The following is a 16,957-nucleotide window of genomic DNA, read 5'->3' as shown; positions in this document are numbered from 1 at the left end:
CACGAAAAAAAAACGCGCCTGCGCGACGCCACTCAGCCTGCGGTACCCACTTGTCACCAGCAGGTGCCGTCCCGAGGACAACAGGCACGGCTTCCCACACCGTTTTCCCGGAAAAAGCACAAACGAAAACAGCAGAACTTTGCACCCCACGCCGTCTCAGGAAATATCTGCCTTGAGCAACGTGCCGCTTGTGGCTGGGAAGCTGAGCGGCAGCAAGCTGAAACACTACATTTTTTACCAGGACAAAAAAGGTGGGAGATAATAATAACAAACCCAACGTGGCCAATGGGAAGCTCAGAGCTCAAGGACCACAACTCCAGGCTTGCTGCTGGACAAGGTGCTCCTGGTGGCCTGACGCTGCGGACACCGCAGAGCCAACCCCGGGCTTCCCGACCTGCAGCCCAGCGCCCGCAGACCCGTGCCTGCCACCCCCTGCCATCCCCGCCTGGGCTTTCCTTGCCCCAGCCGCCAATCCCACGGGACCCGGCCTCCCCGACACCTGCCGGGAACCCCCAGCCCCCCCACACACACTTGCACCTCTGCAAGCAGCCCCCGCCACGCAGAGCAGTCCCCCACGGCCCAGGGAAGCAAAGACAGCAGCGAGCTGCCCTCCCGGTCCCACAACAGGCAGCCACCCCCCCACCCGGCAGGGCTGCCCCCGCACTCTGAGGGGCCGTCCGCATCCAGCAGCTGACGGACATGGGGCCAACCCCCCCCGGCCCCTGCCCCCTCCACACCCACCCTGCTACGGAACCTGCAGCCACACACACACAGCGACGGCCACTTCCCAGGGCCGCAACCATCAAAGGGGGCACGGGCCAGAAAGCAAACTTTATTAAACTGCTGTGCAGGACTCCCGGGACGGGGGCTGCGGTGGGGCTCCCTGCCCGGTCGTTCTCCCCTTCCCCTGGCGGGCAAGGCATCGAGCGGCATCCGTCTGTCCATCCGTCCGTCCTTCCCTGCGTGGGAAACGGATGCTGGAAGTGGGCTTCTCACTATCGCTGCTTTGGGTAGTTGTGGATTAATTGCCTGAAGTAACTAGGCAAATTAAACTAATATTCACCTTTTAAAGAAAACGTACGGCATTGAAGATGCTTTCAGGGTGGAGGGCAGCTGCACTATCTAAGCATTCCCTGGGCCTCCAACTTTACATGCTATTGCATTAGGGGAACTCGGTGTGCTGACTCTAAGGAACAGGATAGAGCGTAGAGCGGAGTGGAGACACTGCGGCTAGGCTCTGTGACCAGACGAGGACCTGATGCTCTTGTACACACCAAGACCGATAAGCTGCACGTTTGCTACCCTGAGCCAACGACCTGTCATGTTTTTGACAAAACGCTGTACTCTAGGGAACTTTTGCTCATTCTAATACTATTATAATAGCAAAACACACCTCCATCCCAAAAGCATGCGCTCTGAATTTCTCAGACCCTATACCTTTAAACGAAAGCAAGAAAACTTTTTACCAATCATAACCAAGATATGCCTGACTAGAGTGACTCTAGCTCCACCTAAAAGATAGAAAATAATATAAATTGGCTGAAGAGAAAGGGGATGTTAGGGAAGATATCATCACGAAGGACATCTTTCTGACTTCCAGGATCAGTTGACGGGCTGAGCCTCTCTTCTATCCCTCCCCCCATGGCATTGGGATGTCATGCGGTAAGATTTGAACACTTGGTTATACCAGGTGTCTCCATGGAAACTTAGAAATCTCTAGTCTTTGTGTCTTTTAACACGTTAATAGCCAGGATGAGTACCTGTGTATTTCATGCATGCTCGCTTGCTTTTGCGGACAGTGAATTTATCGTCAGCAATCCAAAGAACCCGTGCCCCTGTTGCTGTAATAAATTGCTCTTCATTGCTTTGTTCCTAGCCGTGACAATTCTCATTGAACACGACTAGAGCAAGGGTGTGTTTGACAGGCTAACTATTTCTAGTTCTAGGAAGCTACTACAACGTGACAGGCACTTTGCGCTTCCCAGCTCCGAGCAGAAAAACCTCCGAGGCGCAGCCCAACGATCAAGCGCAGCAAAGACCCGCGCCCGGCCGCCGCATCCCCCACCCCTCCCGGCCCGACGCTCCGGGGAGGCACCCCCGAAGGCTCTTGTTCGCCTCACGGCCGGCAACCGCGCTGGCAGCCAGCGGCAACCTGCGCCTCCCGGCGCCCACGGCCCGGCCTCGGCTCGGGGAAAGACCGGCCGCGCGCCCCGGAGCCCACGTGGCCGCCCGGCACCACAGAACTACAGCTCCCAGCATGCCTCGGGACGGAGAAGTCCATCCAACCCAGAGAGGACTCCGCCTCTCTTCCCCGCCCCGCCGCCCCCCTCTCCCCCAACCCTCCGAAGCCCCGCGCAGTGCAGACCTCGCCGCTCGCCCGGTCCGGTCCGGTCCGGTCCGGTCCGGTCCGGCGCCACCCCCTCCCCGCACAAGGGCCATTTCCGCAGAAGCCGCCGACCGTGCTTCCCGGCCCGGCCCGGTGCGGCTCCTGCTCCGGAGACGGGCGCCGCCATTTTGCCGCGGGCAGGGGTCCTGCGCGCCGCCCGGCTCCCCCTCCTGAGGCGAGGCGGCCGGCTCCGCGCATGCGCGGAAGCAGAGCGACGGGCATGGCTTCCCAGAGCAGCGCTGATGTGCGACCTAAACAAAATAAATAAAAGAAAACAAGGCTTTTTTTCAAAGAAGGTCCGGGTATGCTTGGCCCTCTCCTAACAAAGCTTGTAGCAGGTGCTATCTTCCTGTGTTTTCTAGCCGAAGGGAAAAGTAGCCCTACCCTAAAGATAACAGGACTTTGCTTGTTTGGAAGTAAGCTAAATATGTTTCTAAGTGCTTTCTGCAAAATACAAGCTACTAGAAAACTTAACCACAGAACAAGAAATTTCATCTGCAGAATAAACATGCCCATTCTTTAATCCCCGTCTTTTCGGGAATACTAAAATCCGTTGGAGGCAAATTGATGCTAGACAGGTAAACTTCAGAAGGGAGTGTATGTTACATTTAGGAAACACTTTGCACTTGGCATCTAAGGTCCAAGCTGACTCTAGGAAAGTCACAGTTCTTTCTGAAGGCGTTTAAGAACTTGGTGCGACTTTTTCCTCAAAGCACAAACACCTCTGCAACTTTAAAGCATACTCCTATGCATGGTTTCATTAAAACACTTTCAAAATTAAAGAGTAACAAAGTATGGGTGCTTATCAAATGGTTGTGGGTTAGCTGCCCCAGACAGCACTGAGCCCCCAGCAGACCCTTGCTTGCTTCCCCTCCCGAGTTGGGTGGGGGAAGAGACTCAGAAAGGCGAAAGCAAGAAAAGTCACGCATTGCGGTCAAGACAGCTTAACGGGTACAGCAAAAGCAGCACACGCAAACAAAGTAAAGTAAGGAGTCCAACATCCACCCCAACCCCCCAGCTTTTACTGCCAAGTGTGCCATTCTGGCTGCATGCCCTCCCAGCTGCTCTTGATAAGCATAACCTATCAGAAGTATAGTTGGAATAGTATGGTCAAGTTGTACGCTATTGTAAGGATTTTCACTGCTGTAGTATTGCCGAGATTGTTGACCGTATTGTACTAAGCTCTATTTGCTGCTGTATGACTCCATTTACTATATCTAGTTGCCTTTTGACTGCCTCTAATTGCTGCTGCTATTAATTACGGTTTTTCCCTTAGTATCTGCTACCTGCGTTTATTTACTTCCTGGGATCAACTTGTTATCAATATGCACACATACCTTTTCAATAATCACGCAACTGCTAGCAATCTTTTGTGGTAAGCAGCAACAAACAGAAAAATGAGAAAATAAAGCCTCCACGTCTGTCGCTACCGGGGAATCCTGCGAACCCTGATGACAAGTATCGCCCCCGACAGCCTGGAAGCCCCGTGGGAGCGAGCTGGCCACACAGCCAGCCTGGCAGTGTCCTTGGACATGGCTCAGCTGGCAGCGCAGCCGCTGCCAAATCCATGTGCCGTCTGGCTTCAGCCCTGCCTGCGGGCATCCGCGTCGCTGGTGGCGCCAGGGGTGGCAGGAGTAGGAGCAAAGACGAGGGCCGCTCTGGCAAAGCCAGGGACATTGCTCCCCTCCGCTAAACCGCGCGAATCCCTATGGGGACACATTCGAGCCAGCCCGGGGGGACGAGGGCGGGGGCGGCCCTCAGGGCTGCTGCCGGACACAGGCTGGGCTGAAGGGAACCGGGGGCCGCGGGCAGGGGGCTGGCGGCAGCTGCAACTGTGGAAAAATGTCCGAGGGGCCGTAGAGGACTACCCTGACCAGGCGGCTGCCCCGCCTGCGTGGGTGCAGAGGCTGCGCCGGGGCGCCTCCCGGCCGTAATCCGCAGTCGCAGTCAGGCGCGTGCCCGGCACCTCCCTCCGAGCGCCACTTCCCGCCGGGCGTTCGCGCAGCCTCCCTGCGGCGCGGGGTGGGCTCGCGCCGCTTCCCGCCCTTGGCTCACGAGCCGTGGGAGGCGGCCGCTCCGGAGCCGCGGGGGAACCAGAGGTAGGCGGCTGGGCTGAGCCGTGCGACTGCCGGCAGGGTGCGCTCTGTGATAAGAAACCTCGGATAGACCGGGGGCATAGGGCACAAATCAGTAGAGGGAAAATCTGTGGTAACATTAGAAGATATAAAATAACATTTATGGACTAAAATCTGAGGTAACTTGAAGGGGACAAAATGAGTATTTTGAGGGAAATTCTGTGGTAACATTAGAGGATATAAAACGACATTTATGGATTGAAATCTGAAGTAACTTGAAAGGGGCAAAATGACCATTTTGTGAGAGAAAGTCTGTGGTAAAATTAGAGGATATAAAATGACATTTATGGATTAAAATCTGAGGTACCCTGAAGGGGACAAATTAAGCATTTTGTGAGGGAAATTCTGTGGTAACATTAGACGATATAAAATGACATTTATGGGCTAAAATCTGAGGTACCTTGAAGGGGAAAAATAAGCATTTTTTTGGAGGGAAAATCTATGGTAAGGTTTGGGGATATAAAATAACATTTTGGGACGTAAAATCTGAGGTAACTTCAGAAGGTACAGAATAACATATTAGGGGGAAAATCTAAGGAAACCTAGGGGGTAAAATTACCTTTTTTATGAGGAAAATTCTGCGGTAACATTAGAGGATATAAAATGACATTTATGGGCTAAAATCTGAGGTACCTTGAAGGAGAAAAATTAAGCATTTTGTGAGGGAAACTATGTGGTAACATCAGAGGATATAAAATGACATTTATGGGCTAAAATCTGAGGTAACTTGAAGGGGACAAAATGATCATTTTGAGGGAAATTCTGTGGTAACGTTAGAGAATATAAAACTACATTTATGGATTAAAATCTGAGGAACCTTGAAGGGAACAAATGGAGCATTTTGTGAGGGAAATTCTGTGGCAACGTTTGCGGATAGAAAATGGTATCTTGGGGATAAAACCTGAGGTAACTTCAGAGGGTAAAGAATGACACTGTTAGGGAGTGGAATCTAATGAAACCTAGAGGGGAGAGTTATCATTTTTGAAGGGAAAACCTGCGGTAACATTAGAGGATATAAAACTACATTTATGGATTAAAATCTGAGGTTACTTGAAGGGGACAAGTGAAGCATTTTGTGAGGGAAAATCTGCAGTAATATAAGAGGATATAAAATTACATTCATGGGTTAAAAACCAAGGAACCTTGAAGGGAACAAATTAAGAATTTTTGAAGGGAAAATCTGTGGTAACAAATGGACGAAAGGACGCAACTGTCATCCCCATATCCTTCAGACGCAGAAGCCGGCCCATGTCCCGTCTCACGGCTTCCTCCTTCGTTTTTGCAGTGTCCGATGGTGGAGGAGGAAGAAAGAAGAGTCCCAGTGTGGAGCTGCGAGGCAAGAGTGAGGCAAGACTAGTGGAGGTCTGATGAGGTGGCAAGAGAAAGGCAGCCAGGGCAAAGGGAACCCCCTGTCACGGGGGCTGCGGTCACAGGAGAGCATGGCTGGTTTGCGCTGGGTGCCCCCCCTGTAAGCAGGGCTGGGTCTTTGTGCTTTTTTTGGCCTTTTGGCCCGTTGCTCCTCTGGCTGCCCGGAGAACGCAGTCCCCCTGTAAGCAGGGCGAGAGGCAGCATCTCTGCACCTGAAGGGGAGATGTAGCTCGCCAGACCCCGAGGACCCCTGTAAGCGGGGTCAGTCTGTTTCCCTGCTCTTGTGGTCCCGGTGGCTTTCTGACCGCCATCGGCCGGCCAGCGTGACCCCCTGTCACTGGGGTGTGTCACGGCTCTTGGCCTTTGCCTCCCTGGAAGCCCCTGTTGGCATGTTGAGGCCTGTGGCCTCCATGCAGCCCCTTGGGGCAGGCCTGAGGCTCTCCCATCCTGCTGGCGGAGAGGGAGGGGTTGCTCCCCAGGTGCTGGCTGCATGGAGCTCTCTTTCTCTTCTGGAATGCCAGCTTGACCCCTACCCCTGTCCCTGTCCCTGCCCTGGCCCAAGCTGCCGTGAGTGAGCGAGCGAGCGAGCGTGCTTGTCCTTTAGGCCCCTGTTAGAAGTGCTGCAGCTTAGCTTGGCCTTCCCAGGAGAGAAGGGAGGGCTCTGGGCAGCCACGGGGGCATTCCCTCTCAGCCAGCGAATGGAGTGGAGGGAGAGTGAGGGCCTGTCCCTGCCTTTTTTTTGGGGGGGGGGAGGGGGGGAAGAGGCGGGGGGGAGGCCAGTTTCTAGTGGGGCGGCAAGGCCACCAGCCTGTAGCCAGGGCGTGGGTCCGTGCCCTTGCGGCCACCCGTTCTGCTGGCACCCTGCCAATGTGACAGCCCCGTCCTCGGGGTGCGTGTCACCAGCCATGGAGCCCTCTCTCCTGTCCCCTTGTCCCCCTGTCCCAAGAGCAGCCCATCACCCCCCCTGTAAGCAGGGCTGGGGAGGCTGCAGTGCAGCAGCTGGCTGCTTTAGGCAGGCAGCAGGAACGAGCCCTCCCTTGCCCTGCAGAGGGAGGGTGCGGGTTCAGGAGGTGCTGGGCACAGGCCCTGCTTTTTGGGATGAGGTTGCTCCCGGGCATAAGGAAGAGGCAACGCTGTGGTGCAGCCAGGAGGGCCAGCCCGTAACTGGGGCGCAGGCCAGAGCATTTTGCTCCGTGGGGCTTTTTGGGACTGGGCAGCGCTGGGGGAGCGCCCTGTAGGCAGGGCTGTGTGCATCCCCTGGGCTGGGTGGGAGGACTTGTAAGGCCCCGTCCTGTAAGCAGGGTGGGTGTGTCTGGCCCCAGCCTTTCAGAGGCGTGGGGCTGAGATGCATGGGGCCGGGTGTTGGCCCTCCCTTTACACGGGGCTGGGGTCCCGGCCCGCAGCCTTTGGCCGTGCCACCCCACGTCCTAGCTGCTGGGAGTCGTTCCTGCTGCTGCGGGCGAAGGCCAAGCTCTGGGTCTCCCTGGGTGTTGTCATCCCGCCTGTAAGTGGGGTCTGGGTGTGGGAGCCTCTGTGCTCCGCCGGCAGCGTGTGTGGGGCAATGGCCCCGCTAGCGGGGTGCTGGTTTGGGTGCCCCCGAATGGGAGAGAAGGAGCATCCCACGGGCCTTGGGACCAGGGCTGCCCTGTAAGTCAGGGCCCAGCAGTGCCCTGCTGTCCCGGGCACTTTGCACTCCAGGCAGCGGCTGGATCCCCCTGTAAGCAGGGGTGTGAGCTCCGTGGCCGCTGCCTTGCACGCTCAGCTTCGTTTGCCCTGGCTGCCCACCTCTGAGTCCAGCTCCAGTTCCGGCCCCGTCTGGAGCTCTGCTGCGCATCGCCTCGGTGAGAAACGCTGATCCGCGGTGGTTTGAGGGGGGGGGGGGTAGGATGGTGGGGGGTCAGGGTAAGGTTAGGGGCAGAGGGCTAGCCACTGGCAAGGTATTCCTGGTGGGACCTCACCCTGCCCCGCCCCCGCTCCCGGCAGTCCGAGCCCCGCGGCGCCCGGTGCCGAACCACCCCGTACCTCCGCGTCCATGAGGGCGGAAACACCCGAATGCCCACCGCCACCGCTGAAGGGTCTCGCTCCTCTCAATGGTGGTCCCAGCACTCACCCCCCACCGCCGCCGCAGGGAAACATGCCCGGAGCGCCGCCGTGTTTCTCCCGACCACCACGCCCGTGCTCCCGGTGCGCGTCTGGAAACGCCGCCTGCCGAACGGTCGCGACGGGAATCGCGCACGGAACTGGAAAGAAACCGTGCCGCAGAGCACAATGCAGGGGGCGTGCGGCTCTGGGAAAAAGCACCTCCCGCCGCGAGTACTGCTGACGAACCTAGGATGGCCGCCCCGAAGGCACGTACCAGGAAACTACACCTGTCGGCGCGCCACGGGACGCGGTGGTGTCTGGCGTCTGACCCTACGCGTACGCCGTAAGAGCTCTTCCCGCTCCACCGCACTTTCCCGCAGCGGAGCACGGAAGTCCCGCGTAGCGCAGCCCTCGGCACCGCCCCGCCGAAGCGCAGCCTCCCCACTTCCGCCCGACCCTGACCGCTCCCACCTTGGGGATTTCCACGGGAGCCACCGATTGCGTGCCCCCACCCCGCACTCCCGTCTGGTCGCAGAGCCTCCCTGCTGCCCCCCCCCCCCGCCTTCCCCCGGCCGCAGAGTGCCTCGCACCGGGCCCCGTCCCAAGTTGCCCCGGACAGCCCCCCTCGTTTCTATCACCGCTTTCGTGACTGGGAGTCCCACAGACACCCAGACCCAGGCACCTCCCTCACTCCGGACCTCAGCGGGTGCCGTCGCTACTAATTTAAAGGCACGGCGGGCGCCGCCGTGCTGTACGGATTCAGCGGCACTTCTGCTGCCGTACCGGGCTTCAGCCGTTGCGTAGCAGCGAGTGCGATGGAGCTGCTGCGCATGTGCAGCGCAGAGCGCCGCAGTACCGCGCTCTGGTCTCCAGGTGCCAGTGCTGCGGCCGGTGGCTCTCGTGCTTCCTTCCGCACTGCTGCAGGAGCGCGGTTTGGTCGGCGGGTGGCAGTAGCAGCTTACAGCCGCCTCGCTTTCTGGGGTTCACACCTCCGAAACTGCGTGCGGCACCTTCCAAGAGAGAGGAGACGCGCACGCCGAGATACCTCCCACAGCCCGCCTGCAGCCATTCCTCTCTCCTGATCCTGTATGTTGGCTGCATCCCCACCCTGAGTCTGAGTCTTCAGTCTGCCACACTGATGACTGGTCACTACATGTAAAGCACAAACAACGGGGTATCTATAACTGCATTAATCATGACACGACAAAAATAACCTGTTTCAGCTCAGCGGTCATCACTTAGTTTGCCCGGGTCTGCTCAGATGTAGGCACAGTGCTTGTATTTTAACACTGGATGTCACCTGGATGCTGAGTGATAGCTTGACAATTCCTTTTGTTCCTTTAGTCTTGTTTCCTTTTGTGAATACCATCTTAAATTCTAACTACATTCTACAGCTTTCCAAACAGACACTAAGCTACACATGCTCAACTTTACTCAATTTTGCATTGATTTACAAGAATGGATTTAAATCAATACAAGATTGAGTCTGCAGGAATGACACTCCTCTGTGCCCAGACCTATCACATCAACAGCCTCTCCCAAATGATTTAGGCACTTGTGAAGTAAATGAAATAACTCTCCTTGCCAGCTGCTGGCAGCTACTCCCCCCTGAAGTGACCCATATAGTCTTTGCCAGATCACAAAGACTGGAAGAACTCAGGCACATGAATGTCAAAATATGTGTACAGAGCAATTTTGTTAAATAAGAGCAGTGAAATAATTGGGACATGAGACTGAGCTGCTGGCAGATGCTCATATACAGAAGGCTATGATCACAAAACACTGTGCTAAGTCTTATGATGCAACTGTGTGGAGATGGAAGCAAACCTCAGTGCAGACAGTTGCGAAATGAATAGCTTTTCTACAAGATTAAGGCCAATGCCCCCCCAATCAGGATGCTATCCCCCCCCGCCCCCATTTGGATGCTATCTGTATATATATACACATAGATAATATGTGAATTCTCTGTGGATCTACATAGCACACAGAATCACAGAATCATCTAGGTTGGAAGAGACCTCCGAGATCACCTAGTCCAACCTCTGACCTAACACTAACAAGTCCTCCACTAAACCATATCACTAAGCTCTACATCTAAATGCCTTTTAAAGACCTCCTGGGATGGTGACTCAAATGGTGACATCCTCATATGCAAACATTTGATGACAGAGTCACTTCTAAAGGATTTAGACTCCTTTGCAATAGTGCCTTCTGCCTATCTATGCCCCCAAAGCCACTTTACCATACACTCTACAGGAATTGCACTTCTGAGCTAAGGCTCATTATCTCTCCTCACAGAGTCCAGGCTCATCTACACGTTAGACAAATTCTACACAGTTGTTTTTTTGTTGTTGTTCTTTTAAAAAACATAGCTAGAGCCCACAGCAGTTGCCAAAAGGCTCTAGGGACAACAACATACTCTGCAAGCAATCTGGAAAAACATTAATACATACTGCTCCCTGAAAAAATATCTTCCACCCTTCAACACCCCCCATGCAGTTACTATGCTGAGAACAAACTACATGCTGCTAAACACACTGTACCATGCCTGTTACTCAGCCTTGAGTAGGCCTACTGCTCTTACCTCAAATAGGAACCTTAGCTTCTCCAAGCTTGAAAACATTTCTCAGATATCTGCTATCAACAAATATAAATCCCAACCCCTACTCCAACTGAAAGCCACCAAGACATTAAAAACCCCAACGTGAGAACTCAGGTTGGTAAAACCCAAAGCCCCACCTGCCACACCACCCACAATCCTCGCGAAAGAGGAGGCAAAAACCAGCAGAAGGCATAAAGGCATAAAAAAAAAAAAAGGCCCCAAAAAAAAGACTGCTATTATAAAAGACTATATCTTCCCTTTTGTTATGACCGCATATATCACTGCAGCAATATAAACAGGTATGTAGTTTAACATTTTTTTTTTTATGACAAACACAAACCTTTCTTTTTAAGCTCTAAGAAGTATTTGAGATTATTGGTGGCTACACTGGGAAGCAATTGAGAAAAATTTGTAGTGGTATCAGCAGCAGAATTATAACACTTTAGTTTCCATTTTAAGAAGGAATATGCTATACTGCTGCACTTCATTTTTATTGGGCCTATGTTCACAGGAGAGGTCCTGAGGAGAACAGAGAGATACCAAAAGTTGAAAGAAAAAATGAGGGCCTCAACAGGAGACCTGAGGGAAAAAGAGGGGTTCAAAGGAGGCTATGCCAGAGATCCTGCCTCCTGGAAATGCTCTGTGATGTCCTAGAAGCCCAGTAAAAGAAGACTATGTGTTCTGGCATGCCACATAGAACAAAATCGCTGACCAGCAGACCAGTAGTGGAAGACTGTCGCCCAACGTGGCCCATTGCCATTAGCCCCGCTGGGGCAACTGTGCCTGCCAGAGCAGCAAAGGTGTGTCCCAGATTCTGAGAATGGCTTGCTGACAGCTAAAGAGAGGGCCTAGGATTTTGCAATAGGGAAGGAAATGTATTAAGAGAACAAATGGTGAGTTCTACAATGCAATAAAAAGAGAGGGGAAAAAAAGGGAAAACATCATAGTATAGGGAGTCAAATGAATAACTCTGGGAGCACAGAAAGGTAAAGGAAGGGCCCAAGGTCATGCCAAAGGGGATTAGAAGACCAGGAGAACATGAAAAAGCACCAGGAAAAGTCTGGGATGCAGGAGAAAGCTAAACAGAAAAACTTTGTCACACGTTGCATGACAAATGGAGAGCCTTGGTACACACCAAAGGCCTGCTAATGCATGCAGTGGAGCTTGATGTGTCTCATGGGAAGTCACCTGTTCCCCTGGGAACTTCATCTCCCAACCTCACCAGTGAAGACACTGGCCCCTGGCACCAGACGTACTGTGAACATCTCAGGGTGCTGACAGCCAATGCAGGAGCAGCCTTGGGACTCCATAATAGTGAAGGCATCCTGGCTGTCCTCTGGATGATGCCAATAGTTCCTACTGGCCAAAGGTCCATGGCAATGCAAAAGAAATCCCCGGTAGCCCTGTGAACAGCACTGGGACTATCCTGAAACCTTGAGGAACTTTAAAGTGGTCCAAGAGACCTTGGGACTGGTGTTCCTCCTTCCCACCCACAGTATATGTAACCTCCTACTTGGAGTTCTGCATTGAGGCACTTTTTACTAAGTGCAAAGTGATATGGATATATGAGTGGCATCTGCAAAGAGCTGTCACTGGACACAGTCTCTGTGGGACACCTGAATGCCAAGCCCCACTTGTGGATGAAAACAAACTGTATGTCAGAGACTATGGGTGCTGAGGCCAGGGGAAGCCAGGTGCGTACCACAAAGAATAATGCTTGGTGGAGTATGACTCCAATGCCACAAAAAGGGGAGGCAGGCAGCGCGTATCTTGTTCACATTGACATGCTACAGATGTGCTCAAAAAGCACCTCTGAGGAAGCATCTTTGCAGAAGGTTCTTTGTGCCTTCTGGGAAAGGCATGATAAAATCTAATGCTTAAAAGCAGAAATTAAGTGACTTTAGACTATAGCAATAAGATTGTTTTTGTTTGATGGGCTGTTCTACTGGATTTGCTGGTGCTTGTAGCTTTCCAATGGAGATTATATATCTGATTAAAAACTAAGTGCTGTATTTTATGATGAGGCAGTTTGGCCACATTTTTTTTTTTTTGTCCTAAGTTTAGTCAGCTGAGAGTATTCAAGAGTAATAGGAGCTTACTTCTTTCTAATATGAATGTTCCATTTTCTGTTTCATCAGCTAACCTGGGAATGACAGACAGGTGGGCCAACTGGAAATTTATCTGGAGGAGTTCAGTCAATGTCATGGGCCTTGAGAAAGTGAAGGTTGTGTGAGGGAACACAATACTAAAATTGTAGCTGTACAGTATTTGCCAATAGTCCCTGCCTGAAGAAGGACAACATCCCAATACCCGTTTCCATTGGGAAGGAACCGATCCATTTTCTATGGTGGCAAACCTCCTGCTCTCTGCTACTCATGCTTGTCTTTGACCTCCAATTAATTCAGTGCTTGTCTGGTTTGGTAACTAGGGCTGCACCATGACACCCTTAAATTCTAGCTTTTTATCTTTAGACAAACAAACAAAACGTCCATTCTGGTGATTATCTCCATTATCTTGTTTTCTTATTTATACATGACTGCCCAGACCACCGTAGCAGCTCTGTAAAGGTGGATGGGATGGTGAGAGGGAACTTCTTTTCCTAGCTTCACTGCCTGAGTGAGTCTGCCTGTGTGTTTCACCCTGAGGCCAGAGAGAAGTGATTTGCCTAAGGTTGCTGAGCAAGCGTGTTCAAAGTTAGCAGTTGGGCATGGCTGACTTCTGTCCCTGCAGGCAAAATGCCAGCACCCAGGATCATCTGGTATGTATTTGCAATGTGTAACACAGAATATTCACTTCTCTGCTCCTTCAGCTGAGGTAAAGGAGTGAGAGAATATGACAAGCAACTGAGGGTGCTTTGGAGGTTTATAGTCCTAGAGGGAGCTTTACTCATGCTGTAAGGGGTTGCAGAGGATTTTCTGAGAGAATGAGAAGACACGATGAAGTCACAATGCTGTGTGTTCGAAGCCTGAGTCACATGGTATTATTTCAGCTGCATTCCTCAGCTTCTTTCTTTGGCTTGTATTATAGGCAGCAATTACAGCTATTTCATTGGTGGTAGATCTGCATTAAGAGGCTCTGCCCTGCCTTGGGAGGCATTAATGTCACTTCCATTCTTCTGTGGGTGGGTGTGAAGTGATCCAATTGTAAAACAAAACAGTGGGAAGGGGAAGTGATTTTTCTTTGGAAACCAACTAGATCCCTGGATGTGTGCTCTAGCTGGTAGCCCTGCAGAGCTGTTCTGGCTATGGTAACCTTTTCCGTGAGGGATCAGAAGTGAGCAAAAGGAGATAGATGGTGCTGGGGTATAAGTGGCCTTAGGAGCTACTGGTCGAGAAAGATCCTCGCTGCCTGACACATCCTACTTGACTCTCCTCTGTGCTGTGCCTTTTCTGAGCAGTGTCATGGAATACAGGTTCAGTGGTATTTACTACCTTCCATTCTCTTGGATATTGGAAAAGTTTTGCATACTCTTGATTGCTGTCCATTTAGTTCTCTCTCCTCTTTCTTGGCATCAGGAGGAGTCCCTGCTGTAACTGGGTTATCAAATCCAGCTTCTCCAATAGCTATTTCAATGTAGCTTCCTCTGTCTTGACTGCCATATTCACACAAGATACATATTTGCTCTGCTTTGTTGCATGGGATCTTTTCCACAGAGGCTTTTCTGCATGTTGTCTTAGCCAGTATCCTCTCTGGAGAGGAGGTATGGCTTCTTGACTGTGAATAACCTTCATTTGGAGCCAGTTGTTGCCTTTCTTAGGAAAACTGTAACATGGTCCAAGGCTGAGCCTACCCTTTGAAATATAGCATGACTAATAAGGCAATCTGTGGAGCATGTGCCATCTGCAGAGAGGAGATTCAGTGACAGTTACTTGGATTGTAGGAAGACAGCTGGTGACAGCCGGTGAATTTATCTTTTTATCATCATGGTTGTCAATGCTGCTCTTTCTCTCTTAGTTCTGTCTCCATGCATGTTAGTGCTGCAGCTGTGTTGATTAAGTACTGAAGATGAATTCATTCACTTGTTATTTCAACTTTGTATAGGTCCAGGTCCCATTAATGGGTCTGCCCAGCAGAGAGGAGAACGGAGTTTGAGCTTTATTTTGCTTGCCCTTTTGTGATTTGATTGGTAAGGGAGTAGTTCAACAACTTGCTTTTTGCTTCTGCTGAAGCTGTAGTATTATGCTTAGGGAGAGGTGCAAGTGATTGTTCCATTGCAGTCAGCTCTCAGGATTAGTTTCCAACTGTCCTTCTGCATCACAACACAAAATTAGAAAGCTGTCCTTCAAACATTCATCTCTGCCATACATTTCCCCCACATAATTTACTACTCAGTCCCCAAATTGTTAATTTTGTATTCTTAATTGTTCTTCACAACTAGTGAAATAAATGTGAAAAGAGACTGCCTGCAGGCTATAAGTTTAAATGCACATACCAGACAAAAAGCTGAGCTGAGTTTCTCAGTATTTTCAGTTTTCTTGACAAACTGCTTTGCCTCATTGGCTCTTAGTTCTCTGTGTGAGAAGGAGCCTGACAAAGCCACAAGGAAACACTAGCTGGCAAGAGCAAGATAGCCTACCTTCCCTTCAGCTGCAGGTTTTGTTACCCCCCCTCTTTGGCATCTGCAATGGTGGACTGAGCTGACTAAGGGCCAAGAACACTGCAGGAGAAGTTAGCATAACTACTAGAGTCACGGATGATGACAGCAACCTTCGTACTCCATGCCTTTTTTCTGCCTCTTTTCTGAAGCCTTAACTAAGCTGAGCCCTTCGTATTTCTAGAGGAATAAAGCTTCTCTTCCTTCCAGCCTTAGTCTGCCTCTGTGGCACACTTGAGGGACAGGCTGTCACTGTCCAGGGACACGTGACCCATCAGGGAACACATTTTGATCAAGTCCTGACTGCCACAAATGGAAGATTGTGCTTGTAAAGTTACCTCAATAAAAAAGTAGAGGAAAGTGCCTCCTCCTTGAGGACTGGTAAGTCCCTTTAGGCAAATCTTCTCCCTGAGCACCTTACTAATGTGATTTGCACAGTTTTGTTAAAAGGATGTGGAAGGGGACCACATGGAACTCTGCTCATGTTTTTCGTGCTGTTTTATGTTCTCCTTTGTAACCTGGAATAACATGTAGCCCGGTCAGTCTTCACATTAAACACTGTAGCACAACCTGTGATTTTTCTATGTCTCTGCTGATAAGAGATCTTGGTTGCATTAACCCATTTTTCTAAGTCACTTCTTACAGTTGTTCTGATGAAGTGCAGACTTTTTAGAAGGTGTCTCACCCATGGTTCTCATCACCCTGACAGCACTGACTCTGGTGTCATCTTTTATTTTCGGTTCACAGATTCTGAAACTCAAAATCCTCTTCCCATCTTGTTCCCCTCACACTTTCCAATTTTCAGCTCTCTGTATGGGACTGGAATGTTCTTGGGGACAGGGACTGCCTCCATGCTCTCTGCACAGCTTCAGACACGATTGAGACCCAATTCTTATTGAATTCCCTCACTGACTGGATAAATTACTTAGATTGTGTTATGCAGGTCAGCCTGGAACAGGCATTCCCATATATTCTAGGTTATGAGTGAATGTCTTTCTTGCAGACAGCCATCCACTGTTCCACTTAAATCTGGAATTAAAACTATATATCGTGATACCATTTCGTGGGGCCTGTTATGAAGCATTTACCTGCATCTTTCTCGTTGCTGGTGGGCCGTGGAGCACATTTGGGAATGCAAATGAAGCAATCCAATTACCTCATCTAGTCTTAAAATCTAGTGAGCAAGACCTATAGGAAATACTTTAACTTTCAGATCCATTTCTGATATGCTTAAGTAGCACAGAGGCTACTTTGAAGAGCCTTCAGAACGTCTTCTGCTTGGCAATAAATCAGTAAGAATTCAGTAAGTAATGTGAGTAGTAATGCTTACAGGGTATGTATTTTTCCCCAAAGCTCTTGAAAGGCTGGATAAGAATATCCCTACCTCTCACTGAGGTACAACTATCTCTGAGGTGAAATGCGACAGATGTTTAACAAGCTTTAACAGCCCACAGACAATAATTAAAATAATTCAGGATCAGTTCTGAGGGATACTACGTACAGTGGAAGGCAGTACTGCCCCACACTCCCTAGATTAGAAGAACGAAGAGTACAAAACGAATCTTGAAAAATTTTTAATATGCAATGATACTTTGAGGTTGAGAAGCTTTTGACATGTGCAATCACAATGGATGTGCTTGCACACAGATACTCAGTATGCCTTCTTCCAAGGCTTTGTGTGGTCCTCTCAATGTAGCTGTAAGTGGTAGTATTCATATTTTAGGCTTAAGTGCATAATTTAAAAGTCTAGGTCTCCCTGTCTTGGTGGTGTGAGAGGTTCCTTTCAGAGA

General features: G+C 50.9%; 1 protein-coding gene and 1 long non-coding RNA gene across 2 annotated transcripts; both read right to left on the bottom strand.

The window, feature by feature from the left end:
- Window positions 1-816: 816 nt before the first annotated feature.
- Window positions 817-1,669, bottom strand: LOC121057831. Its single transcript, XR_005813966.1, has 2 exons — window positions 1,584-1,669; window positions 817-1,052 (listed from the first exon to the last, which is right to left on the bottom strand). It is a non-coding gene; the product is annotated as an uncharacterized LOC121057831 (long non-coding RNA).
- Window positions 1,670-5,624: 3,955 nt separating this feature from the next.
- LOC121058020 lies at window positions 5,625-11,948 on the bottom strand. Its single transcript, XM_040532939.1, has 4 exons — window positions 11,796-11,948; window positions 8,218-8,602; window positions 8,000-8,129; window positions 5,625-5,850 (listed from the first exon to the last, which is right to left on the bottom strand). The coding sequence occupies exons 1-4, from the start codon at window positions 11,946-11,948 to the stop codon at window positions 5,679-5,681; spliced, it is 840 nt and encodes a 279-aa protein (XP_040388873.1). The 3' UTR covers window positions 5,625-5,678.
- Window positions 11,949-16,957: the final 5,009 nt, after the last annotated feature.

This window comes from Cygnus olor, chromosome 20 (genome assembly GCF_009769625.2).
Source record: "Cygnus olor isolate bCygOlo1 chromosome 20, bCygOlo1.pri.v2, whole genome shotgun sequence".
Taxonomy (NCBI): Eukaryota; Metazoa; Chordata; class Aves; order Anseriformes; family Anatidae; genus Cygnus; species Cygnus olor.
This window is presented reverse-complemented; position numbering and strand designations above follow the sequence as displayed.